Source organism: Microcebus murinus, chromosome 6, assembly GCF_040939455.1.
Source record: "Microcebus murinus isolate Inina chromosome 6, M.murinus_Inina_mat1.0, whole genome shotgun sequence".
NCBI classification, from domain to species: Eukaryota; Metazoa; Chordata; class Mammalia; order Primates; family Cheirogaleidae; genus Microcebus; species Microcebus murinus.
This window is the reverse complement of record NC_134109.1, coordinates 56,150,378-56,177,703: the sequence shown is the minus strand read 5'-3', so window position 1 is coordinate 56,177,703 and position 27,326 is coordinate 56,150,378. Positions and strand designations below refer to the sequence as shown.

The window sequence follows — 27,326 nt, the reverse complement described above, 5'->3', positions numbered from 1 at the left end:
CTTGGAAGGGCTACTTTATTTATTTATTTTTTTTTTATTTATTTTTTTTGAGACAGAGTCTCACTTTGTTGCCTAGGCTAGAGTGAGTGCTGTGGTGTTAGCCTAGCTCACGGCAACCTCAAACTCCTGGGCTCAAGCAATCCTTCTGCCTCAGCCTCCCAAGTAGCTGGGACTACAGGCATGCGCCACCATGCCCGGCTAATTTTTTCTATATATATTAGTTGGCCAATTAATTTCTTTCTATTTATAGTAGAGACAGAGTCTCGCTCTTGCTCAGGCTGCTTTCGAACCAACCTCAAACAATCCACCTGCCTCGGCCTCCCAGAGAGCTAGGATTACAGGCGTGAGCCACCGCACCTGGCCGGAAGGGCTACTTTAAAGGAAAGCCTTCTTAAATAGACAAGTATGACCTGAACGAAAAGCAACCAGTAACAGCAAAATGAGCAAATAGAGCAATCCAGGCAGAATACATAGCTACTGCACAAGTTCCAAGGAAGGAATAAGTTTGGTATGTTCGAGGATCAGAAAGAGGGCAATAAAGTTAAGGTATTATGTAGATGAGAATAAGAAAAATGGATGATACAAAATGAAGGCAGAAATACAGAGACTAGATCATGTAGGGCTTTACAGGTCTTGATAAGGGGTTTGGATTTTTCATTCCAAGTATAAGCAGCAGCTATTGGAGGATTTTAACAATCTGATTTCTATTCATAAAACGCTAGCTCCTGAGTGGCAAACAGACTGTTGAAAGATGAGAATTAAAACATGGAGACCAGTTAGGAAGATATTGAAATTGCCCAGGAAAAAGATCATGATATCTGAAGCAGGATGTACTAGCAGAGATTGAGCATAAGAGACAGAATCCATAATGTGCTGAAAGTAGATCATTCAGAGTTGCTAGCACCTTTGATGGGTGGAGAAGGAGTGGAAAGAGGAAAAAAAGATGACTTCTGAGATTTTGGCTTCAGCAACAAGAAAACCTAACATTTTCCAACACCATGCCACTCAGTTATACTTTTCTAACACACAAGATGGCTTGATAAATAGCCAGCACAACCATCTAGAAAACACTGATAGGATCTAATGGTTTTTACAGTGACACTTTTACATTTAGTGTCTTTACATTATCAACTCACTACAACTAGAATGATCCTAAAATTTTACAGCTTTTTAAATTTCTTTGACCTCATAATTTGAAAAAGTAACTATGAACAAAAGCAAACGCATTTTTATATAAATGAACCAGAAAGACACTACATTTTTGAATCATATTGCCACATTAGTTTTTTCCATGTATTTTAATTACCATAAAGGATTCAAAACTGCACGACAAGTGGTCCTACTACAAAGAACAGGTTCATATTGAATAGGTGGTAAATCAGGTCTCTCCTTCAGTGGTGTAAATAGCGCTGCCACGGGAACAACCATTCTTGTAGCTTCCAGTCGACTTGATGGCCAAACATTCCAACTAAATCGGACTCCATCTCGTTCCTCATTTTGTTGAATGAATTCCAAATAGGTTGTCATTGTGGAGCTTGATTCTTATTTCTGTACCAAAATTAAAAGACACTTAAAAATCTAGGATTCACTTAAGATTGAAAATAAATATTTTTTTAATATTTTACTTTATTTTTTTAATTGATATTCTCCTCCAGAGAAAATAAATATGTTTTTAAGTAGATCTGAGAGGAAAAAAAAAAATATGTCAACCTAAACTTTCTGCAGAAAAAAAAAAGTATGTTTTTCCCACATTTGGCAATATTAACACATTAGAAATCATGACCAAATTAAAATATTTGTTTCAGAAAAAACTTAGCAAGCAACAATAAACCCACTTATATAACAAAATAATTAGTGGCTATATAGAACCCAGTGCCCATTAGATCCATTAAGAGGTATTTTATACTTTTATTTTAATTCACTCTTTAAAAAACTATGGCAACAAATAGTAAGTATCCTGTTCATTTAAAGGTGATAGGACAGAAAGGCAAAAATAGGGGGAAAATCTAGGTCTATGTTTTCTTTTTTTTTTTTTTTAATTTTGGCATATTATGGGGGTACAGAATCCAAGGTTTCAATAAATGCCTATTCCCCCCTCCCCCCGAGGTCTATGTTTTCTATATCAGCTTTTTTTTTTTGAGACAAAGTCTCACTCTGTTTGTTGCCCAGGCTAGAGTGCCATGGCATCAGCCTAGCTCATAGCAACCTCAGAGTCTTGGGCTCAAGTGATCCTTCTGCCTCAGCCTCCCGAGTAGCTGGGACTACAGGCACGCACCACCATGCCTGGCTAATTTTTTCTATATATTTTTAATTGGCCAATTAATTTCTTTCTATTTTTGGTAGAGATGGGGTCTCGCTCTTGCTCAGGCTGGTCTCCTGAGCTCAAAGGATCCACCTGCCTCGGCCTCCCAGAGTGCTAGGATTACAGGCGAGAGCCACCAAGCCCAGCCTCCACAATCTCTTTTGATTAGCATAAAATTCTCTAGTTGTCACCAAGATGCTGGCATGATAGGAGGAAATACAGTGTTTTCTTTCATTTTTATTTTTTTATTTTAAGGAAGAGAAAGTTCTTAACTGCTTGGAATATTTAGATTTGTTAAGCTTTACTTTCTGTAATTTGTGTTATCAAAATCTATTTGAAAAATTTTCTAAAATTAAAATTGTCACATCTAACATTTTTTTCAAATAATACCAATACCTCTCCTTCCCTCACTTATATTTTAGAATCAATTTCTTGTTCTGCTGTTATCAGTCTTTACATCTATGTTGAGTTACCTTTTTCTTCCACTGTAGGTTCATAATTATTAAGTTCTTTTTTTTTTTTTTTTTTTTAAGAGACAAGGTCTCACTCTGTTGCCCAGGTTGGAGTGCAGTGTCATGATCATAGCTTACTAGCTCACTGTGCCCTCCTAGGGATCAAGCAATTCTCCCACCTTGGTCTCCCAAAGTGCTGGGATTACAGCTGCAAGCCACCACATCTGGCCTCTTCAGTTGTTTTAACCTGATATCCTTCGTGTCTGCCACATAGCACTTGAAACTCTTTATCCTCACACACCTTTGACTTCCTTCCATGACTAACCACTGTTGCAGTTTGAGAGCATGAGGAAAAACTGTTGCCTGGGTAGGAATCTCGCATGTTAGGTAGATAGTTAAAATGGAGAAATGTCTAGATAGTGGACCCTCCCCAGAGTGGTAGTTACCCTCTCCCATGGTAGTAAATTTAAATTATTTTATTGAAATTATGTATCTCAAATTAGAGTTTAAAATACTCTCATAAGCTGAAATTTAAAAAATATTCTGAATTAAGTTTCTGCAAAAGAAGTTAAACAGTATAGGGAGCATAGGCAATATATATAACCTTAACATTTGTACCCCCATAATATGCTGAAATAAAAAATAATAATAATAAAAAAAGAAACCATGAAAAAAAAAAGAAGTTAAACAGTGTACAAATCATAAGGAAACAACATTTGTCAGGCATTTTGTTAATTGTACCACAAATAACCTGTACTTGCAAAGTTAAAAAAATTACCTGTCTAAAGTAGAAGTACCATGTTTTAGGAAAATCTTTTTGTTATGTACCATTAAGCATTCTCCTCTATAAAGTTTAGTGGAAACTAGTTATATTCTGGATAGAAAACCATATGAGTGTTAGAATTTTGTGATTTTGATATGTTTATTAGGCTGCTGTAACTTAAAAAGCTGATGATACAGGCCAGGCGTGGTGGCTCACGCCTGTAATCCTAGCACTCTGGGAGGCCGAGGCAGGTGGATCCTTTGAGCTCAGGAGACCAGCCTGAGCAAGAGCGAGACCCCATCTCTACCAAAAATAGAAAGAAATTAATTGGCCAATTAAAAATATATAGAAAAAATTAGCCAGGCATGGTGGTGCGTGCCTGTAGTCCCAGCTACTCGGGAGGCTGAGGCAGAAGGATCACTTGAGCCCAAGACTCTGAGGTTGCTATGAGCTAGGCTGATGCCATGGCACTCTAGCCTGGGCAACAAACAAAGTGAGACTTTGTCTCAAAAAAAAAAAGCTGATATAGAAAACATAGACCTCGGGGGGAGGGGGGAATAGGCATTTATTGAAACCTTGGATTCTGTACCCCCATAATATGCCAAAATTAAAAAAAAAAAAAGAAAACATAGGATTGCTCGAGGTCAGGAGTTCAAAATCAGCCTCAGCAAGAGCGAGACCCCATCTCTACTATAAATGGAAAGAAATTAATTGGCCAACTAAAAATATATACAAAAAATTAGCCGGGCATGGTGGCTCATGCCTGTAGTCCCAGCTACTCGGGAGGCTGAGACAGGAGGATTGCTTGAGCCCAGGAGATTGAGGTTGCTGTGAGCTAGGCTGATGCCACGGCACTCACTCTAGCCTGGGCAACAAAGCGAGACTCTGTCTCAAAAAAAAAAAAAAAAAGAGATTGTGGCAATCTGTGAGGCTGAGGCGGGAAGACTGCTTGAGCTCAGGAGTTCGAGACCAGCCTCAGCAAGAGCAAGACCCTGTCTCTACTAAAAATAGAAAAAAATTAGCCAAATAACTAAAAATAGAAAAAATTAGCTGGGCATGGTGGCACATGCCTATAGTCCCAGCTACCAGGGAGGCTGAGGCAGGAGGATCCCTTGAGCCCAGGAGTATGAGGTTCCTGTGAGTTAGGCTGATACCACTCTAACCCAAGCAACAGAGCAAGACTCTCTTCTCAAAAAAAAAAAAAAAAAAGTACAGGATAGACCCGTGGGTTTTAATGTTACAAGAGTATAAAAAGTTCGCTTCTAAGGCTTCAGATTCCACACTGCAATTAACTTTTAATTTCTTAACTAAAACTCTATCAACTTTGGTATAGTATCAAAGAATATACAAAAGTTTCCAAAAAAGCTATTAAAATAGCTCTTCTATTTCCAACTACATTATCTATATGAGGCCAGATTTCCTTCACACAATTGAACCAAAACAATGTATTATGTAACAATAGACTGCAGAAGGAGATGTGAAAAGTTACCTGTCTTCTCTTAAGCCAGTTTTCCTTTGATGTTCTAAGAACCACTGCCTTAGAACCATTAGAGAACCTCACAGAGAAAGGTTCAAGGAGTCTTAGTAGGAAAACATTCATGCACAGGCAACAGCCAGGTTTAAGTTTCTACAAGAGGTAACAGGCTAGATTATAACTCTATATCTTTACTTTTTATTAAGACATACTAAATATCATCTGAGTGACATTCTAGCAAAATTCTCCTCCTCTTCCTCACACTTTTTTCTCTCAATCTCTCTGCTCTAAGATCATATTTGCTTGCTAAATCACATCCATTATATTTCTTACATTCTCACTTTCCAGCAGTATTTTGAAGAAAGTTTCTTCTTCATTGGTCCAATTACATGGCCATGAACAACATCTCTCTGACTTCACCTTTCCAAAGTTGGAATTGTGCAATCTTAAAATCACTAATCTGAGTACAAAATTAGCCAGGTGTGGTCCCATGTCTAATAATTGCATATCTGAAAAAAGTCCTTTTACAAATTAGCTTTACATAAAATGGTATTATTTGACAAGTACTCTCCCCCTAATATTAACATATATTTACATAAAAGCGTCAAACCAAATAAACATTATTCACACTATATTAGAATGCAGACTTTACATACCAGTCTTTATTTTTTTAAAATACAAAAAAACATTCTAAAGAAATGTCCCATTTTTTCAGTACAATTTGTAATCTATGACAACTACTTTTTCAAGGAACTACTTTAAATAATTTCTCATGATAAAACTAATAGCGAAGAAGCAAAGCATTATGTCACTTTAATCTAGTATATCAAATTCGTGCCCATAGTGTAACTGTTTTTCAATATTTTAATTTTCGCCCTCTTATACATTATCTAATTGAAAAGCATACAAAATTGCAAGTAAAACTTGAGTTCCTTCCAATCGGGTCTATTTGTTACTAAACAAACTTGCCTCTCCTACTTTTCAGCTGTAAAATCCTCGATGAACCCTCTTCAGCTACTTCTGACGACTAGCTTTATGATCTTGGACAGTTTACCTTTCCGATCCCACCAGTAAACTGAGAGATTTGAACCAGAAAACTGCAAGAAAACTCCTATCTAACTCTAAAATTCTGTGTGTCAATTTAAAAATGGTTAGACTTCCAAAATGATGATAATTACACTACTGGAGAAGAGAGAAGGAAGACTTAATGTGCATTTTATATTCAAATCTAAAACTTCTTCTGCCACGTTAACTTGGCTAGTTATTCATGGTAGAGGGTAGAGGACGAGGAATTTTCACGTGAAAACGTGAGCTCAACAACCCCGCTCCATTGATTACCTGTATATTAAGACTTTACTTAAGTACCTTTCCCACCAAAACGGGAAAATTCTAGATAGGATTGATTGGTCCTGTCTGAAAACTTTCTATTTGTAACCAAGGCCCAAGGAATTAGCTTTACCTAGCACTTTTATCTTTAACCCCCTTAACTCCCAAGTCCGAATTACGGGTGACAAATCACCTCGGTTCAAAGTCTAGGACACGCCAGATTATGCAAGGAGTGGACCAAGAAGCCCAATTCCCCAGAAGAGAAGATGGGCTGGGGTGGAGAAGACTGGTCGCCCAGGAGGCGGGGGTGGGTGCAGGGCGAGACGCTCGAATTGCCTGTTTTTCACCCAGCTTCCATCTCTCCACAGAATCCAGGAGCGCCGGATGAGGGGGCCGGGCCCCCAAGCCTCCGAGAGAGCGAAGCGGAGGTCGGTGAAAGGGTGACATGTTCAGTGCTCAACGTTTCCCCCGCCGGAACGCACCGGGCCGCAGCCTCCGGAGCCGGAGCGCCTCGCCCGCTCCGGGGAACCGAGGGGGCAGAGCCAGGGTCACCCCGAGACCGCGGCCGCCAGCCCACCGCCGCCACCCCGCCCCGGTTTCCCGCTGAGCGCCCGAGCCCCTCCGGGGGCAAGGGGAGTCGGCCCTGAAGTCGACCCTTACCTCAGTGCCTCCTCAAGAATTGAGCCTGTCGCAGCCTCCGCCTCACAAAATCAGTCTCCTCCGCCAGCAGGAGCAGCCCGTGGCACCGAAATCAGGGCCGGCCCCGCCCCGCCCCCGGCCTCTGCAAAGACCTCGGCCCGGCCAACATGGCTGGTCCGCCTCTGCCACGTCAAGGGGAGGGGGGAAGGGCGGGGCGTAGGGGAGGAAGGGGCGGGGGATGCTGGAGAGGGGAACGGAGGAAGGGAAGGGGCGGGGCGTGAGGGGAAGAGGGGCGGGGACAGAGCTGGGGGCGGGGCGACGGGCCACGGCGCTTAAGGGAGGATCCGGGAGCTGGGCGGGGCGGTGGGGGGACGTGAGGCGGGGGACAAAGCCAGAGGTGCGGGAGGGGAGGAAGGGCGGGGACAACCCGTCCGGGGGCGGGTCCCCGGCCGAGCTGGCCTGGGAGAGTGGGGCCGGGTAAAGCCATCTCCCGGGAGCCACTGCGGATCCTACTCCCTACAGGTCGCAGAAAACGTGAAGAACTATTGTTGACACCTCAGCTCCCCAAGAGAAATGGAGGCGTCCTCCCAGGACGTCTTCTCTAGGGCCCTAGTTGATTCCGAGAATCACAAACCACATCTCTGAAAAACAAAGTGAGAAATTTGTTCTTTCATTTAGTGCAACAAATATTTACTGAACATTTACTATGTGCCAGACACAGTTGACATGCTGGTGATATGATGTAAGCAAAATAGGCCAAGATCCCCGGCCTTAAAGAATTTAAATACTATTTATGTATTCCTAATCAATCTACCTGTTTTCCTCCTATGTTGCTTCTGCCACCCGAACTCCACCAACCCTCATCTGCTACACACACAATTTTTGGCCAGTTAATCTTGATGTGCTTCTCTTTCCAAGAAAATAACTGAGCAAAATGAAACAGCAACAGGTGGAAAGACATTCGAGGTGGTGGTCTCAGGCAAATTCATCCTTCAGTGAGGGCTGCTCATGGAATTAATTCCAGATATGACAACACCTAAAATCCTGCAAATCTTAGCCCTATCAGCAATTTATGGAATAGAAAAAAATATCAAATACGTGTTCTTCAAAGCTTATTTAAGTTCATGAAAAATAAGATAGCACCAAACATCATTTTCCTTTCTATTAATAATATAATGTATTAATATATGCTAAGGTTGTTTTGGAAGGTGGAAAAGGATGAGTTTGCCTGTCAAATTTTAATACAATCCTGAAGAGGGAACAGGAATCAAAAGCCAAGATTCAGTAAAGGCCTCCAAATAAAGTGGGTTCAGGGTATTACCTTAAGAAGAATTGCAGGTTGGGGGTGGAAAGGGAATAAGGATTCTTAACCGAGTGCAGCATGTAAACAGCAGGGGCAATGTTATATAGAAGGAATAAGAACACACAGAAAAAAACAAAAACTAAGAATGAGTAAGGTAAAAAGATACATGTCTTAGGACTTTGAGGATGCTACAACAAAATACCATCAACAGGGTGGTGTATACACAACAGAAATGTATTTATTAGTGTTCCAGAGGATCACAGATCAAGATGCCAGCAGATTTGGTGTCTGATGAGAACCCACTTTCTAGTTCACAGATGCTGATTTATAGCTTTGTTCTCACATGGTGGAAGGGGCTAGCTAGCTCTCTGGGGTTTCTTTTATAAAAGCACTAATCCCATTCATGAGGGCTCCGTCCTCATGACCTAATCACCTTACAAAGGCCCTACCTACTAACACCATCACCTTACAGGTTAGAATACGAATTTTGGGAGAAGCCAGGCACTGTGGTTTGTGTCTGTAGTCCCATCTACTTGAGAGGCTGAGGTGGGAGGATAGCTTGAGCCCAGGAGTTCCAGGCTATAGTGAGCCATGGACATGCCTCTGCACTCCAGCCTGGCGACAAAGGAAGACCCTGTATCAAAAGAAAAAAATCTTCAAGTCTTATATTTTGATTATGTAAGTACAGGAAAAACCAGAAATAAAAAGCTAGGGGCCGGGCACAATGGCTCACGCCTGTAATCCTAGCACTCTGGGAGGCCAAGGTAGGAGGATCGCTTGAGGTCAGCAGTCCAAAACCAGCCTGAGCAAGAGCAAGACCCCATCTCTACTAAAAAATAGAAATAAATTAATTGGCCAACCAAATATATGTAGAAAAAATTAGCCGGGCATGGTGGCACATGCCTGTAGTCCCAGCTACTCAGGAGGCTGAGGTAGAAGGATCACTTGAGCCCAGGAGTTTGAGGTTGCTGTGAGCTAGGCTGACCCCACGGCACTCTATCCAGGGCAACAAAGTGAGACTCTGTCTCCAAATAAATAAATATATATATAGAAAAAATTAGCTTGGCATGGTGGCACATGCCTGTAATCCCAGCTACTTGCGAGGCTGAGGCAGTAGGATTGCTTGAGCCCAGGAATTTGTTTTTGTTTTTTTTTTTTTTTTTTTTTTTATTTTACAAGGAGATAGAGACTGAAGAGCCCAGGAATTTGAGGTTGCTGATACCACCGCACTCTGGCCTGGGCAACAGAGTGAGACAATGTCTCAAAAAAAAAGAAGCAGCAGCTAGAAACTAGTAGTAATGTATTTGAAATCAGCAATCACTGTTTACAAGATGAGTATGTTCTAGATTTATACATGACAGGAAATGAGCAGTTAGTTGTGCTCAGAGGACATTGCCCATTTAGATATTGTATCTTACAAAGCAAAAAAATATGGAATAAAAATTGGGGTTTGCTATGTTTCTATCCTTATTAAACTTTCTAATAAAGTCATTTCCTACTATCCCTTTAATTTTTCTAAAAACAGTTATATTAAATATTCCTTAATTTGTGTAAATTATTCATTAGATAGATGACTTAAAGCTATAAAAATTTTAAAGGGTCCATTGGACCAAGATGGTAGATGGTCAAGACTATTTTTTCTGGTATACTGAGAGTTACAAGGTTTTGACCTGAGTAAGAACATAGAGAAAATGGAAATTAGTTTGAGTGCCTGTAAAAGGAAAGTCAAACTAGGAATCACAGAAAGGGGAGAATCTCCAAAAACGACCTTCTCTGCTTTCTAATTTAATCTATAGACATCCTTGGACCAATACATTTGAGACCAATCTGTGAATCTGAAGGATATTTGCTGTTAAACATTTACCAACACAGAAGTGATCATAATTGTTTGCTTTTAGTTACAACACTTTGTGAAAGTCCTATCACAAAATGATTGTTCCCTAAATATTCATGAATGAGCATAAGAACCTAAAGCAGGGATCCTCAAACTTTTTAAACAGGGGGCCAGTTCACTGTCCCTCAGACCATTGGAGGGCCGGACTATAGTTTAAAAAAAAACTATGAACAAATTCCTATGTGTACTACACATATCTTATTTTGCAGTAAAAAAACAAATGGGCAGGCCGGGCGCTGTGGCTCACGCCTGTAATCCTAGCTCTTGGGAGGCCGAGGCGGGCGGATTGCTCAAGGTCAGGAGTTCAAAACCAGCCTGAGCAAGAGCGAGACCCCGTCTCTACTATAAATAGAAAGAAATTAATTGGCCAACTGATATATATATAAAAAATTAGCCGGGCATGGTGGCGCATGCCTGTAGTCCCAGCTTCCCGGGAGGCTGAGGCAGAAGGATCACTCGAGCCCAGGAGTTTGAGGTTGCTGTGAGCTAGGCTGACGCCATGGCACTCACTCTAGCCTGGGCAACAAAGCGAGACTCTGTCTCAAAAAAAAAAAAAAAAAAAACAAATGGGCAAAAACACCCGCATGTGGCCCACGGGCTGTAGTTTGAGGATGCCTGACCTAAATAAAGAGTGGGCTGGGCATAATGGCTCACACCTGTAATCCTAGCACTCTGGGATGCCAAGGAGGGAGGATCGCTTGAGCTCAGGAGTTTGAGGTTGCAGTGAGCTATGATGACACCACTGCATTCTAGCCTGGGCAATAGAGGCTTTTTTTTTGTTTTTGTCTCAAAAAAATAAAAGAAGGAAAAAAATCCTAAGAAATATTAAGTATTATTTTATTAGATCACCATCATCATTGTTAATATATTAAAAGATTGATTGCAAAAATATAAATTTATGAAGTTCCATGTTATCCATGAAAGAAAGAATAAAATAAAAAAAAGAAAAGAATATATATATAAATTCTGACAGTAACACCCTTCAAAAATGAAAGTCTTTTTTACTTTTTTCTCAGTTACCCCCTGCTCCAGAGCCACCAGGTCCTTGGTCTGTCATCCATCAGTACAGTGGCACAATAATAGTTTACTATAGCCTCAAATTCCTGGGCTCAAGGGATCCTCCTGCCTCAGCCTCCCAAGTAGCTGGGACTACAGGCACACACCACCACACCTAGCTAGTTTTTTTAAATTTTTGTACAGATGAGGTCTTGCTATGTTGCCCAGGCTGGTCTCCAACTCCTGGCCTTAAGCAATCCTCCGGCCTCAGCTTTCTAAAGTGCTGGGATTACCGGCATGAGCCACCATGCCTGGCCCAAAAAGTCTTTTTTAAAGCCAATGCCCTTAATATCATTATTTCCTCAAACTGGCATTTCTCAAAACACCATACATTAAAAAGAGAGAGAGGGAAAGGTTCTATGGTCAAATAAAGTCAGAAAACACTAAGTTAAATTATGTAAAATTGGTCTCTAGACTTGTCAGGGGTTTTAATATGACAATACTCATTGTGAATCTGCAAGATGGAATTTAAGATCATTTCTCAAAGATATTAAACCTTGGAACTTTTTCTCCAGGGACTATGTTGGGGCAAGTATTCTAAACATCCTGCGAAAGACTTTGTCTTCCACCATTAATTGCCTTAAATATTAGTTAATACATAACAGCCAGTGATTTCCTTCCTACTTCAGAACCCATATATGTTTCTAGAGATTCTGGTACTAACTACACAGTTAGGTGAAGTAAGATGTCAACTTGGAATTTGATATGTTAACCACCAGGTGGAGCTTTAACCTCTACTTTTTCTTTCGAGGCTTACTGTGTTTTCTAGTATTAATGAAGCATTTGCAGTTTTTTCTAACACGGATTCTCTTCCATTTGCTCAGATGGTGACAGAATAAGGCAGTGGCCAACTATTTTTGGAGTAGTAAGTAGAAAAAGCAATACTCAGATTCTTCTAATTTTAAATTTTCTGTGTCAAGTTAATATATATGGGATAACATCTCTCTGGTGTTCTAGTCTGAACTCATGAGTATGTAAAGGAAACTAAAAATCTCAGGATCCCTCCACAACTCCTTTTGCAAAAGGGAAGTTTAAGCCTGGAGGCTGAGCCATGCAACATCCTCTTCCAAATGACTAGCCGTTATTAACATTATGTATTAGCCAGATGGCTACAAAAAGGTAAAAAACCTCAGGCATCTATAAGGACTGCTTCCACACATTCATAAGGAAATTCCTGGCAGGCCTCCCATAAACAAGGACATGCAAATTGTACTTTTAGGTCTACAGGCTAAGTCTAGCTCCAAAAACTAAAGCATGTTTGATTCTACACAAATAATTCTGATTACAAATTTATCCTCCCAGGTGCAGAACAGAGATAAGATACTATCAGCCATTCTTCTACTTACCCAGGGACATGTGCATAGTTGATTCTTCCTTTACTCTCTTTTTCTCTCCAAACATTCACCTCACCTTATGTAAAATGTAGATTTCCTGGGCCTCACTACCCAGCCACCTCCTCTGTTTTCTTTCTGTGTGCTCTTTCCTCCTTATTTACTGAAGTTCTCAAATCCCTGGTCAGAAAAAACAGTCACAGATACATCTGTGGCTTGTGGTTTTTGTGGGCACACCCACAAACTTTGGCTTAATAAACAATCTATTCATTGAGAGCTTTGCCTCAGTGAACTTATTTTGGGTTATCAACTATGATTCCATTAAATATAATCATATATTACAGAACATGTTCTTACATTTAGGAAAAAAGTAAAAAAATTTTTTTTAAATAAATAAAATTAAATATTAAAAAAAAGAAAAAGAAAAAAATAAATATAATCATAAATAAGGGGGCCGGGCGCTGTGGCTCACGCCTGTAATCCTAGCTCTTGGGAGGCCGAGGCGGGCGGATTGCTCAAGGTCAGGAGTTCAAAACCAGCCTGAGCAAGAGCGAGACCCCGTCTCTACTATAAATAGAAAGAAATTAATTGGCCAACTGATATATATATAAAAATTAGCCGGGCATGGTGGCGCATGCCTGTAGTCCCAGCTACTCGGGAGGCTGAGGCAGAAGGATCACTCAAGCCCAGGAGTTTGAGGTTGCTGTGAGCTAGGCTGACGCCACGGCACTCACTCTAGCCTGGACAACAAAGCGAGACTCTGTCTCAAAAAAAAAAATAAAAAAAATAAAAAAATAAAAAATCATAAATAAGGGTCATAAATAAATCACAGGTGAAAATGTGTGTTGCTCCAGTGATGGATGCAATAAGGCCATGACTTCACCACAATGCAATATATCAATGTAGCAAAATTGTACTTGTACCCTGTGAATATATACAAATAAAACACAAATTAAAAAAAAAAGAGATAAAATTATTGAATTCTAACTGGGTGTGGTGGCTCATACCTGTAATCCCTTCAACTCCGCAGTGAGGCAGGAGGATCTCCTGAGCCCAGGATTTCGAAGCCTCAGTGAGCTATGACTGTGCCACTGCACTCAGCCTGGGTGACAGAGCAAGACCCTGTCTCTATTATTAAATAAAAGAAAATTATAGACTTCTAAACTCAAATAGACTTTAGTGATCATTTAGTCTAATGCCTATGCATGACAAATGAACGAGAAGAAGAATGGTTAAGCGGCACACCCAAGGTCATACCCAAGACACTCATTTAAAACCTACATTATAGGTGGAGTTCCAGACCAGCCTGAGCAAGAGCAAGACCCTGTCTTTACTAAAAAATAGAAAAAATTAGCCGGGCATGGTGGCGCATGCCTGTAGTCCCAGCTACTTGGGAGACTGAGGCAGGAGGATCGCCTGAGCCCAGGAGTTTGAGGTTGCTGTGAGCTAGGCTGATGCCACGGCACTCTAGCCTGGGCAACAGAGTGAGACTCTGACTCACACACACACACACACAAAAATGTTACCATTGCCCCAAAGGGGGCCCCTTCCTGCTCAGGGAAGGACCCCTAGTCTCCCTATGGAGTAGGATCTTTTGTCTGTCTGTCTCTCAAACTTTCTGTCGATAGTTGGCTTGCTCTTGAATTCCGTCTAGCACAAAGCCAAGAACTCACTTGGTTCAGGGGGCCATCCTCCCTTCATCGGGACACCACCTGCGTTATCCCTAAGTATATTCATATAGTTAATATTTATGGAGCATCCTGTTACTGTGTCAGGGGGTTATTGATGCCCTCCAACCAAAAACCACTGGATGAGCAGCGTTGGTGGTACAGTGGTGGGCTTAGCTGCCTTCCAAAAACCACTGGAACTCTCCTGTAGTTGCATGATGGGGAACTGGGGAATGTTTCAGTAAGAAAGTGTTAGAACTAACTTATTTGTCATAGGATTTAGGACTTGTTAGGTGATTTGGGGAAAGTGGAGCTTTGCTGTTGGGAAATGGGCATAATTCTGAGGAGTCTAGCTCCTGGTTAAATTTTTCAGGCCTGACTATAGGCAATCATGAAAGCTTTACCTGGCAGGCCACACATGAGACTGGGGAGCACAGCCAGTACATTGCAGTCTCTGAAGGGATTGCAGTCAGGGACTTGGTGTGTCCCTCCACCCCCATGCACTTTTGCATAGCTGCATTTCTAGTCCAGGTGCCTTCATTTGGAGATCTTATCAGGAAACTTCCCCACTCTGACTTAGTACCTCACCGCCATTCCATAGAGGTAAATGGAAGGTGGGGGTTGTGTATGTGTCAGTGCTATCTCTAAGCTTAGATTCTTGCTTATACAATCACGGAAGTTTAGATTCTTGCTTATACAATCACAGTAAGTGATTAAAGCCTTTGCTGTTATTCCTATTTTGGCTCAATTTTGCTTCAATTGGCTATTCCTGTACCTGGCAGCTCAGCTCTAAATCCAGCTCATCTGAGCACTTGACTAATTCTATGATTAGGTGTCTTAATTCTTATCTAGAAGGATGAAGGGACACTAATGGTATAATTGGTAAAGAAGCAGCAGTCACTTATATTAGGAAGGATGGGAATATTTGATCATTTTGTGGTTTGGACAATCTTCTTGTTTTTGTCTGAGTTAAACATGATTGCAGAGTGGTATTGTTTTTGTCTTGATCCTTCAGGGTCACTGAATGGCCTTCTCTGATGTTGATATTCTGTGAAATGGTTTATGTTCAATATAAGAGAAATACGGCCTGGCTACAAGTGCTGGCAGTGCCTAACAACAGCTAGGCCCAGGTGTTAGAGGCAGGCTATGAGAAGCTTCCTCCCTTGTTCCCTCCCTTAGCTCACAGCTGGGGGTTGGGTTGGAACAAGGCTGGGAAGTGTGATAGTCATTTTGTGACTCTGCAGGGATCATCTGGAGATACTGGGGTCTAGGGATAGAGCCTCAAGACAACATCAGTAGAAACAGGGTCCTTAGTGACGTCATTTGAGTTGCTGGGTCAGATTTTGTCTAAAGCCAAAACCATAAACTTATCCTTTTTTTCCCCTAAGGTATCTATTATAGCATAACCCTAAACTTTTGTTTTATGAACCCATAACTCTGATCTATAAAATTCTGTGTTTAAGCTGCCCCAGTGCAAGCAGAGAGTGGGATGTTGCTTAGCAACAGCAGTGTAAAAATCCCCTGGGTGGAACTTCTTGTTTTAATGTGAGACTGTGTGACTAGAGGTTAGGTCGTATTAGTTGAGGTCTAACTGGGGAGGTGACTGTCCCTCTCTACTCTAAAGGCTCTAGACCACAGCCTGGAGAAGAGAAAGACACAGGGGTACAAGGTCATTGTCTCCAAGACTCAAGGGTGGAGGCAAGTAGCCTGTTATATGGCCCTGCAGCAGAGCTGACCAGGGTGAGACAGGAAACAAAGATGAGAGTCAATGGGAGGTAGTTTTAGCTCACTGGGAAGAAAAAGTTGCTCACAGGGACTGCTAACCAAGAATGAAATGGGCTGTCTTGGGAGGCAATGAGCTTCTTGGCAGAGGAGGTATGTAAACAGGTAAGGGACTTCACTCGGTGCAATTGTCAATACAGTTGGAGGTTGAACTAGACAATATCTAAATGTTTCCACTATGAGATTTTCTTTTTTCCTGTAAATTGTTTAAGGGCATCAATAAGCAAAATGAGATAGAGGGATAGCTCTCACCAAAGAACCTACTTAAAAAGTTTCCTAGCACAGGCTAGCTGGGGTAGACTAGATCCCCACACTCCACACCTCATACCCCCCATCCCAAAAAAGGAGCCAGGCCAGAGAAAGAGTGGTTGAGTGAGTGAGTGGGTGGAAACAAAAGAAAGACCCAGGCCAATTTCTGCCTTATGGCTTTCTTTTTCTCAGAGCTAAATTTGTTAGATTATCTAATTTAATTCTCACAATAATTATCTGAAGTGGAAGGTACTATTGTTAGCTTCATTTGCAGGTGAAGAAACTGTGGTTCAGAAAAGGTGATGTAACATACCCAGATCACCCAACTAGGAAGTAATGGAGTTGAGACTGTATCTTGGGTGCCAAGCTATTGCTCTAAATCACTATGCTGCACTAGATGGAATTCATAAAAATAAGTACCAAACGCCCCAAAACCAAAAACAAGCCCAAGGGAAGGTTCTTGTGAGCCGTTATGACCAGATGGTCATAAATTACAGAGACAATGAAGATTGATTCAGAGAGATTTGGTTTGGTTCCTAGTCTTAGTACATGCCCTCTGGGCATGAGTAATCTCTTCTGTCTGAGAATGCTGTCTTCAAGCTCTGGGGTACAGATCCACAAAGAGGGCTAGCAAGCTGACTTGATGTCAGAAAATCAAGGTAAGGTCTACTTTAATAATTGAACACAAAACAAAAACTTTATTCCTCTTTCTAAAGTAAAAATACAAATCTGGTTTCTTTCTTTCTTTTAGAGTAGGATTTCCCTCCTTTGTTATATGGTTTTAAAATAATTATGTTCTTTACAAATCAAATAAACAATAGATAAAAGGAAAAAAAAAGGCCTGCCGGTAGATAACTGTGTTTTGTTCCTTTGGGCCACTGTAAATGATTTAAGCAAATCTAAGAATTTTATTTGTTTAGTTCGATTAAATGAACTCTTACTAATCATGAGATTGGTTAGAGTGGCAGAATAAAGAGGTATTGGATTGTACTACTGTTGGGACACTCTGGAATAGAAATGATTGCTATTTGGACAAGAATTAGAATTTTTTTTTTTTTTGAGACAGAGTCTCACCCTGTTGCCCGGGCTAGAGTGCTGTGGCATCAGCCTAGCTCGCAGCAACAAATTCCTGGGCTCAAGTGATCCTTCTGCCTCAGCCTCCCAAGTAGCTGGGACTACAGGCATGCACCACCATGCCTGGCTAATTATATATATATATATATATTTATTAAGATATTCACACAGAAATCTATACTTTTAGTTGGCTATTTAATTTCTTTCTATTTTTTAGTAGACACGGGGTCTCGCTCTTGCTCATGCTGGTTTCGAACTGCTGACCTTGAGCGATCCACCTGCCTTGGCCACCCAGAGTGCTAGGATTACAGGTGTAAGCCACCGAGCCTGGCCTGGTAACATGTTTAAACGTTCAAAAACTCCTTTAGGAACTGTATGTGACCAGCATTATCTTGAATCATAAACTGCTGTCATAGAAAGGTAAGTGCAAACAGTTTGTAAGGCACCTGGCTTAGTAATTCATTCATCCTCAGGTGGTCTCACACTGGCGACACTAGCGACTTCCTTGTTCAGGGTGGTTAGGGTCTGGTATCAGCCAAAATACGCTGCATTAAGGCTCTCTTGACCTTCCTTTTCTGCCTTATCCCTACATTAGTTACATTCTTCACAACCCTGTCCAGCACACTCACTCCCTACTCTGTATGCATTAGCTGTACTGGCCTTCCAATTTCCAACAGGACCTGCTTCCTCCAACAACAAGGCATTGAAGAAACTTTCCTCTATCTACTGATAAACTAAATATGCAAAGGGCCAGTTCATATACATATATATATAAGAGTGTGCATCTATTTATGTATGTGTAAACACACACACATAAACTCTGACCCACAATCTGTAGCAACCTGCCCAGGAAACCAACCTATTATCTACAGTAACCAGTCTGAGAAGCCAAACTGCTATCTTTAGCAAGCAATTCAGGAAGCCATGCAATTACCCCTGTAATAATTAGCATGAAATGTCCAGGACTTAATAACTGGCAGTTTTACTAATTTTTGTCCCACTTCCAACTCAGAACCAACCAGAGAGGCAAATATGTACGTCTAACCAATGCCACTAGAGGTCCCCCTCCTAGTTAGCCTGTCCACAGCTTCCCCATGCCCACACCCTGCAATAAGGGATTATCTAAAGCCTTCTCTTTTTCCACTATAAATCTTTCCCACTCTTTTGCCTGCCTTTGATCTCTGCCAAAATATAAGTGGTGGTGGCTTACTCCCTTCCTATAGCAGGGTGTGAATAAACAGACTTTGCTTGCTCTCATTTAGTCAGCCTTCATTTATTTTTACACTGCAAGGCTCTCTCCCTCGAACCTTTCCTTAATATGACTTATCACAGTTAAGGTTTAAAATGTTTCTCTGTCCACTAGACTATAAGCACTATGAGAGAAGAAGCTCACTATTATAACTCCCAATACCTACCATAGTGCCTGGCACATAGTAGAAAACTGATAAATATTAATTGATGACTGAATTCGTTAAAGTTTAAAGCCAATGAAGCTTTAGATCGTAGCCAAGGGAAAAAGAACTAATATAAGACAGAAGAAATTCTATTGCAGATCTTAAAAAATAGAGAGAAAACGGATAAAATGAATGGGCTAAGCTATGTTTCTCACCTGGAATACTTCTTAAAACGTCAATTTCTGAACCCCACCCCCAATCAACAGAAATAGAAACTCTGGAGAAAAGAGGTATAGGACCTAGGACTCTGCATTTTAAATAATTTCTTCCAGTCCGGTGTGGTGGCTCACGCCTGTAATCCTAGCACTCTGGGAGACCAAGGTGGGCAGATTCCTCCAGCCAGGTCAGGAGTTCAAAACCAGCCTGAGCAAGAGTGAGATCCTGTCTCTACTATAAATAGAAAGAAATTAATTGGCCAGCTAATATATATAGAAAATAAAATTAGCCGGGCATGGTGGCACATGCCTGTAGTCCCAGCTACTCGGGAGGCTGAGGCAGCAGGATTGCTTGAACCCAGGAGTTTGAGGTTGCTGTGAGCTAGGCTGACACCATGGCACTCACTCTAGCCTGGGCAACAAAGCGAGACTCTGTCTCAAAAAATAAATAAATAAATAAATAATTTCTTCCAGATGATTCTTATACATACTAACATTTGAGAGTAACTGAAGTGCTTAAAGGGATAGAAAACAGAGACAACTTTTGCAGTTAGCTTCATAAGGTTGACTTAAAAGAAGCCACCATCACCGATAAACAGCCACATCATCAATAAACATTCAGCAGTATTTTGTTCTCAGAACCCTCATACAACTGCTACAGTCAACAACCAATGTAAGAAATATTGAAATAATTTTTCCATCATAAACTAGGGCACCAGAAATAGTTCAGTACCCCAGGACTAACTTCTTCTTGGGAAGAAGTTAGATGAAAAGGTTTTTATAGTTTTAAGAGTTCCTTTCCAAAAATTAAGCATTTTTTTTCAGAATAATTTCATCAACCAATACAACTTATTCTCAGGTGCTCCATATCTCACTGAAATATTCAAAAATACCTGCTGCAATTTCTGACTTACTTTTTAAATGAACACCTTGTGGAAGTTTGGTTTAACACTTTATTAGGATGAATCTGTTTCAGTTTTCCTTTAAAAAGGAAATTGGATATAGTTTGCTCCTAAGGTGTGTGGCCCTTCTGAGATTTCAGTGAAAAGCCTGGGGTGTTTATGAAGCCCCTCTACCTTTATCTACAAGGTAGTCTCAAACTCCAAACCATCTCTGCTGAGGTGGACAGCAGATGAAATGTCTGCTCAGTTTCTTCAGCCCCCAGCTGTTGCTTTCTACTAGGATTCTTGGAGTCCCCTGCATGTGTAATTCAGCGGTCAACCAAGAACTTGAGAAGAGTTTAAGTACAGATTTTGGGGCTTCTCCTCTGTGGCTCCCTTATTTCCAGAATCTTTCCTCTCAATTTCCAGATGCTATGGCAGCCCAAGTTCCATTTTCTGGTATCTCAACCTAAACAACCGTGGCTTTCTGTTTGATTTCTAGTCAACCTACATCATGAAGACTGGGGGGATTTTTTCAGGGGGAAAGCTATTTAAACATGGATCTCACCTACCAAAGTTCTCTTCTTTTTTTTTTTTTGAGACGGAGTCTCACTCTCCTGCCTGGGCTAGAGTGCCACTGATTTATAATCATTAAAAATCTTCAAATCTCGTTAGTAATTCCTTTAAATCAGATTAGATTTGAAGTAGCTGAAGGCCCAGCATGGTGGCTCATGCCTATAATCCTAACACTCTGGGAGGCTGAGGCAGGAGGATTGCTTGAGCTCCTTGAGCTCGAGTTCAAGACCAGCCTGAGCAAAAGGGAGACGCCCCCCATCTCTAAAAAAACAAAGATTTGAAGTAGCAGAAAACTACCTCTATAAGCCTTTACTTAATTTACTTTCCTCTCTCCTGAATACTCATTGCTGTGTAATTAAAATTTCAGATCATTCGTATGCTTTATTACTTACCTCTTTTTTTGGAAAATAATTTATTGTTATTTCCCAGGACAACCTTCCTTCTATTCATCTATACCTCTCCTTTCTTCCTGGATTCATATGTAGTCCTGACACGTACTTACAGCGTCCACTGTTAAGCATTGTTCCATTGGTGGGTGGTTGGTCTGCAAGGTAATCACCTGTTCTTTTCTCCAGAAAAATGGGAGGTAATTGCTAATAATTTAGTTTTTAAAAAAATATATTTGTAAGAAAATCCAGAAATGAAGTCACTGCCTACTTTTTCAAATTTGTTCTTGATTATCAACAAAATGTTGGGGAACGAACAATTTCGCCATATTTCTTCTGTTTTTCCCAAAATCAGTGAAAAAATTTTAACCAAGTAACTTTCCAGTTTGACTGCAGCCAGGTGGTGCCTTTCCAAGTCTCCCAACTGTTTAGTTAAAATTCCTAAGCACTAATTCCTTACTTCTTAAGCAAAGGACTATCCTCACTTTATCTTCAATTAAGAGAAAACATCCTGGTTTGAAATCAATTCCTTGCAAGCTAAAGGCAGTGCTCAAAAAAAAAGTAAAGGTCAATTATATTCACTCAACTGTATTTGTTTAGGAAAAAACAGATATAATACTTCCATTGTTCCTTGTACTTTGTGACCTAGCCCTAGTTACTTAACCCATTCTTGCCTGTTTCTTCACCTGTAAAATGGAGACAATTTTATCTACCTCACAAGATTAACCTAACATTAATACTGGCAATTTTTTGGGTGTTGGCATTAGCTTTATCCTTTGCACTATTCATATTTAAGCAAAGAGATTTTTCTTAAAAAAAAAAAAAAGAGAGAGAGAGAGAAAGAAAAATGCTGGCTACCCTAGGAGCAGTTTCTTTTCAAATAAACATACAGTGACCTTTGAAGTACCCAAGTACAAGAAATTCCTGTGGAAAATTAATTTTTCGTTCATCTGGCATCAGATAAATCTGGATTGAAATTGGCTCTTCTTTTTTGGGAGAAGTCGCTTTCCTAGTACTTATTTCCACTTTACGTCGATTTCCTCCCCTAAAAAACTGATATATTACCACATACTTCACAGAGTTATTCTAAGAATTAAATAAGGAAATGTATGTGACGTGTTTACCAATGGTTTAAGAATGTAGAGCTCCAAGAATAATTACAGTACAAATGTTCATTAATTCAAAAAAACATTTAAGGATCCATCACTACTAGGGATGCATAAAAGTTAATCTTTACCCTAGCTTTAGAAGAGTGTAAAAAATCCAGAAACACTTTTTTTTTGAGACAGTCTGGCTTTGTTGCCCAGGCTAGAGTGAGTGCCTTGGCGTCAGCCTAGCTCACAGCAACCTCAAACTCCCAATCCTACTGGGGCAATCCTTGCAATTGCTGAGGCAATCCTACTGCCTCAGCCTGCCAAGTAGCTGGGACTACATGCATGTACCACCATGCCTGGGTAATTTTTTCTACATATATTAGTTGGTCAATTAATTTCTTTCTATTTATAGTAGAGACCGGGTCTCACTCTTGCTCAGGCTGGTTTCGAACTCCTGACCTCGAGCAATCCGCCCGCCTCAGCCTCCCAGAGTGCTAGGATTACAGGCGGGCCCGGCCAAGAAACTCTTTAGAACCTTTTACGCCACGAATTTATCTCGCCCAGGCTTTATTGCAACCACCGGAATCCTCACCTTGGGCAAGCAGTAGTTTGCTCATGCGCAGTTACGTTTCCTAAACCCCGCAGCCGGCTCTGCGCCTCACCAAAGGTGCCCACTTGTGCGCCTGCGCCGTGACCTTATCTAAGCGCATGCGCCGGGAGGGACTGGCCGTATTGAAAAAGCATGGCGTGGGTACCAGCAGAGTCTGCAGTGGAAGAGTTGATGCCCCGGCTGCTGCCGGTGGAACCCTGTGACTTGACGGAAGCTTTCGATCCCTCAGTACCTCCGAGGACACCTCAGGAATACCTGAGGCGGGTCCAGTGAGTGATTTTGCCCTGTGCGGGTGGGCTGGTCGTCCGCCCTGCCCCTGGGCACAGCGTCTGGTGCCCTGCTCTACCCCTGTGTGCGATAAAGCCCCGCCTCTATTCTTGTCCTATCCTGTCGCGAATTCGGACCTGCTCGAGATCCCTAGATTACATCCTAACGTGGGCTAGTTTCTTTCGAACTTGATTGCATGTATCAAGATGTGTGCTGGTAGATTTCTTTGCTTTCAACCCAGACAATATCAGAAATATATTGTTTAGAATTTAAATTGGAAGTCTGAATTTTTCCCTGATTTTACAACTGTAGAAATGGGTTGCTTGTTTTACACCTGAGCAAAGCACAATATTAATTAAATTTGCCTTTATCACTTATTTATAGGATCGAAGCAGCTCAATGTCCAGATGTTGTGGTAGCTCAAATTGACCCAAAGAAGTTGAAAAGGAAGCAAAGTGTCAATATTTCTGTGAGTTTTATCAACCGTCCAGAGACCTGCCCCTCCCCCAAAATTAAAAGACTAAGGCTCTTCCTATAGTATCCAACAGTGTCAATTATGATGTAGGTAAGATTTGACTACTCCCAAAAAGTTATCCATTCGTTTGTACTTTTCCTCCAGAAGGTCGTTTGGCATTTACTGTCAATGAAGAGGCTTTCCATAACCCTAGCATTTGCAGATACGTGCCCATCTTACTTAGAGACATAATCCAAACCTAAAGATGTCTTTAGGTTACTTAATGCTATCCTTTATTTTTTAAGGAAACTCGTTCTGGTTCTGTCTTCATAATTATCAGACTGGAATTTAGTCTAATTTGGTGTACTTTGCATGTTCTGAATTTGACCAAGTTTCCTTTTTTTTTTTTTTCTGAGACAGAGTCTCACTCTGTTGTCCAGGTTAGAGTGCCGTGACGTCATCCTAGCTCATGGCAACCTGAAGCTCTTGGGCTCAAGCGATCCTCCTGCCTCAGCCTCCCGAGCAGCTGGGACTATAGGCATGCACCACCATGCCTGGCTAATTTTTTCCATATATTTTTAGTTGTCTAGCTAATTTCTTTCTATTTTTAGTAGAGACTGGCTCTCTCTTACTCAGGCTGGACTCAAACTCCTGAGCTCAAATGATCCTCCCTACCGCCTCCGCCTCCCAGAATACTATAATTAAAGGCATGAGCCACCACGCCCGGCCTTTTTTTTCCTTTTTTTTTTTAAGAATAGAAGCCCAAATGTCATGTGTTTCTAGTTGCTTGCACACTGGGGACACTCATTCATTTATTTATCCAGCACTTTTTTTGTGGGGTTACTACTCATCAGTCAACTTAAAATAGCTGGGACTACAGGTACCTGCTACCTGTAGGTACGCCTGGCTAATTGTTAAATTTTATTTATTTATTTGTAGAGATGAGGTCTTGCTATGTTGCCTAAGCTGGTCTTGAACTCCTGGCCTGAAGCGATCCTCCTGCCTCATCTTCTCAAAGTTGTGGGATTATAGGCATGAGCCACCAAGCCTGGGTTAAGCACATTTTTTATTAAGCCACTAGGTTGTGCCAGGCACTGGAAATAAAACAGAGGATAAAACAGAGAAGATCCCTACCCTTGTAGAATTTACACACTCCAGAGGAAGACAGTAAACAAACAAATATATATTGTGACTATTGCCAAAAAGAAAATAAACATATATAATGGTCAATAAATAACAAAACTACTGTAGATAATCACAGGTCTGTCTGAGGAAGTACTATTTAACTTAAGGTCAAAGGAGAGTGACATTTTTAAAATTTTGATAATTTCCTTTTTATGTTCTGATTTTTTTATCTGATATTTATAATAAGGAAATTTTAATTCAGACACTATAATGTTTCATATAATTCCTTTTTAGAAGTTTTTAGTTGATGGAATATGTCTTACATATCTAATTTTTTTTTCCCTGAGGCAGTATCTCACTGAGTTACCCAGGTTGGGGTACAGTGGCATTATCTTAGCTCACTGCAGCCTAGAACTCTTAGGCTCAAGTGGTCTTCCTGCTTCAGCCTCCGAAGTAGCTGGGAATACAAGTGTGTGCCACCACCCTGGCTTAGTTTTCTTTGTTTGTTTCTTTTTTTTTAAAGATGGGGGTCTCACTATGTTAACAGGCTGTTGTTTAACTCCTGGCCTGAAGCAATCCTCTCATCTTGGCCTCCAGAGTAACTGGGATTACAGATGTGAACCACTCTACCCCGTTTACCAAACTTTAAAAAGTGATCCCACTAAATTCTATTTCAAGGCAATGTGTGATTAGTTGTGAATTATATGCCATTTTAGATTACAGGTTTGTGCTTATAATCCCAGCAGATTCAGGAGGCTGAGGCAAGAGGATAGCTTGAAGCCAGGAGTTTGAAAGCAGCCTGGGCAACACAGGAAGATCCTATCTCATAAATAAATATGTAAATAAATAAATAAATAAAAATAAAGTCAAATGTCTTCAAGTTATTTGAGTACATTTTGCCCATACCAAAATTCTTTTTTTATATTTCATTGATACATAGTAATTGTACATATTTATTGGGTGAGTGTGATATTTTTAGACCTGCATATGAAAGGTGTGTTCATCACACACTTCAATGTGTAATGATCAAATCAGGGTAATTAGGATATCCATCACCTCAAACATTTATCATTTCTTTGTGTGGGAAACATTTCAAATCTTCTAGCTATTTTGAAATATACAACAAATTATTGTTAACTGTAGTTACCCTATTGTGCTATTAAATTCTAGAACTTATTATTGTGTCTTAACTGTATTTCATACCAAAGTTCTTTATTTGGGGTTTATCTCTCCTTTTGTTTCTGTTTTGCTGTTATAGAAAGATAGAACTAGATTATATTAATATCTTCAGGGCTCATGTCATTTAGATTTCTTAGAAACTCTCAACTATAAACCATTCCAGATTTCTCTTATTGAAGCAACTAAGGATCTTTTCCTAACCATTTTAACTAGGACATAAATAGTAAAGTGTTTATTTTTCTTGAATAGTCAATTATTTAATTATTCACTCTTCTTGGTTTTACTCTTACTCTGTAGAGGCATGAGATTCTAGTTATGACACTAACATTAATCCTAATATTCATGAACTGATCTCTAGCTTTCAGGATGCCAACCTGCCCCTGAAGGTTATTCCCCAACACTTCAGTGGCAGCAACAACAAGTAGCACAGTTTTCAACTGTTCGACAAGTAAGTGTCAAATTTAGTCAAATGAAGCCTCTGTCAGATTTATTTCTGTTCTGAGAATATAGCTGGAAAAATAAGATTTATGTTCTGAAGTATACAGAATCTTCATAAATTAATTACTAAATTATTAAACATAATATAGTTTGAAACATATTTTCCAAGTTTTTTTTTTCTTTTTTTTTTTTGAGACAGAGTCTCACTCTGTTGCCTGAGCTAGAGTGCGGTGACATCAGCCTGGCTCACAGCAACCTCAAACTCCTGGGCTCAAGCAATCCTTCTGCCTCAGCCTCCCAAGTAGCTGGGACTACAGGCATGCACCACCATGCCCGACTAATTTTTTCTATGTATTTTTAGTTGTCCAGCTAATTTCTTTCTATTTTTAGTAGAGACAGGGTCTCGCTCTTTCTCAGGCTGGTCTCGAACTCCTGAGCTCAAACAGTACTTCCACCTTGGCCTCCTAGAGTGCTAGGATTACAGGCATGAGCCATCTCACCCAGCCCATATTTTCCAATTTTTAGATACTTAGAATTTGTGCAGAAACTGATTTCTTTTGTTTACCCATTCTCTGAAGAACACTGTCTAACTTTCTTCCTCTAGAGTGTGAACAAACATAGAAGTCACTGGAAATCACAGCAATTGGATAGTAATGTGACTATGGTATGTAAGTTTCTCAATTTAAGTTGTACAATGTATACTTGTTTGAAATAGTACATATTTACTTCCATTCTTTAAAGATTCACTTTCTTAGTTTATGTTATTTGTTTTCTTCCAGATACCATTAATAGTAACAATTCCATTATATTAATAGCCTGTAAAGTATAGAAATAGTAGTGCGAATTGTTATTTTCATGACAATTTTAATCCATAGTATTTTGGGAGACTTTGGATACGTGATCATTAGGCCTCGACAAGTTTTTAAGGATTCTTCTAGACATTACTTTTTGGGAAATAAATACATTTTCAGTATTTGCAAAAAAATTGAATAAAGGATATTGGATTTCCCAGATGAGGTTATAGTACATGCAGTAAACCTACACTTTTACAGAATAACACCTCTGCTTCATAATACCAGTGACATATTAATGAAGCCTGTCATGCATACTGGAAAGTAGTAGTTCCTGCATTTTATCAATTTAGATACAATTTTAAGCTCTTCATGCTTAAAATCCCAAATAAAAGAGGGAGTTCAGGAAGAAATGGCTATAGTTTGGGGTTTTTTTGGTGTGCTTTCTTTCTTTTTTTTTTTTTTTGAGACAGAATCTCACTTTGTTGCCCAGGTTAGAGTGAGTGCTGTGGCATCAGCCTAGCTCACAGCAACCTCAAACTCCTGGGCTCAAGCAATCCTACTGCCTCAGCCTCCCAAGTAGCTGGGACTACAGGCATGCACC

General features: G+C 40.4%; 2 protein-coding genes and 1 long non-coding RNA gene across 9 annotated transcripts in view; 1 reads left to right on the top strand and 2 right to left on the bottom strand.

Moving 5' to 3' along the window:
- Positions 1–7,170, bottom strand: part of SEC23A (SEC23 homolog A, COPII component) — a 67,467-nt gene extending 60,297 nt beyond the window's left edge. Inside the window, exons 1-2 of the mRNA XM_012767059.3 lie at positions 6,978–7,170; positions 1,307–1,548 (exon numbers count right to left, since the gene is read on the bottom strand). Of these exons, the coding sequence (XP_012622513.3) occupies positions 1,307–1,527 (221 nt within the window). The 5' untranslated portion in view covers positions 1,528–1,548; positions 6,978–7,170. The remainder of the gene's footprint in view (positions 1–1,306; positions 1,549–6,977) is intronic.
- Positions 7,171–8,475: 1,305 nt separating this feature from the next.
- Positions 8,476–22,567, bottom strand: LOC142871477 (uncharacterized). Its single transcript, XR_012919729.1, has 2 exons — positions 22,451–22,567; positions 8,476–8,893 (listed from the first exon to the last, which is right to left on the bottom strand). It is a non-coding gene; the product is annotated as an uncharacterized LOC142871477 (long non-coding RNA).
- GEMIN2 (gem nuclear organelle associated protein 2) overlaps positions 22,555–27,326 on the top strand; it is a 22,020-nt gene continuing 17,248 nt past the window's right edge. For 6 of the 7 annotated variants that reach the window (XM_076004080.1, XM_012767061.3, XM_076004081.1 and 3 more), the window contains exons 1-4: positions 22,555–22,737; positions 23,120–23,204; positions 25,852–25,941; positions 26,536–26,595. In XM_076004080.1, the coding sequence (XP_075860195.1) occupies positions 22,601–22,737; positions 23,120–23,204; positions 25,852–25,941; positions 26,536–26,595 (372 nt within the window). In that variant the 5' untranslated portion in view covers positions 22,555–22,600. The remainder of the gene's footprint in view (positions 22,738–23,119; positions 23,205–25,851; positions 25,942–26,535; positions 26,596–27,326) is intronic. The other variant, XM_012767062.3, reaches the window with a different exon arrangement.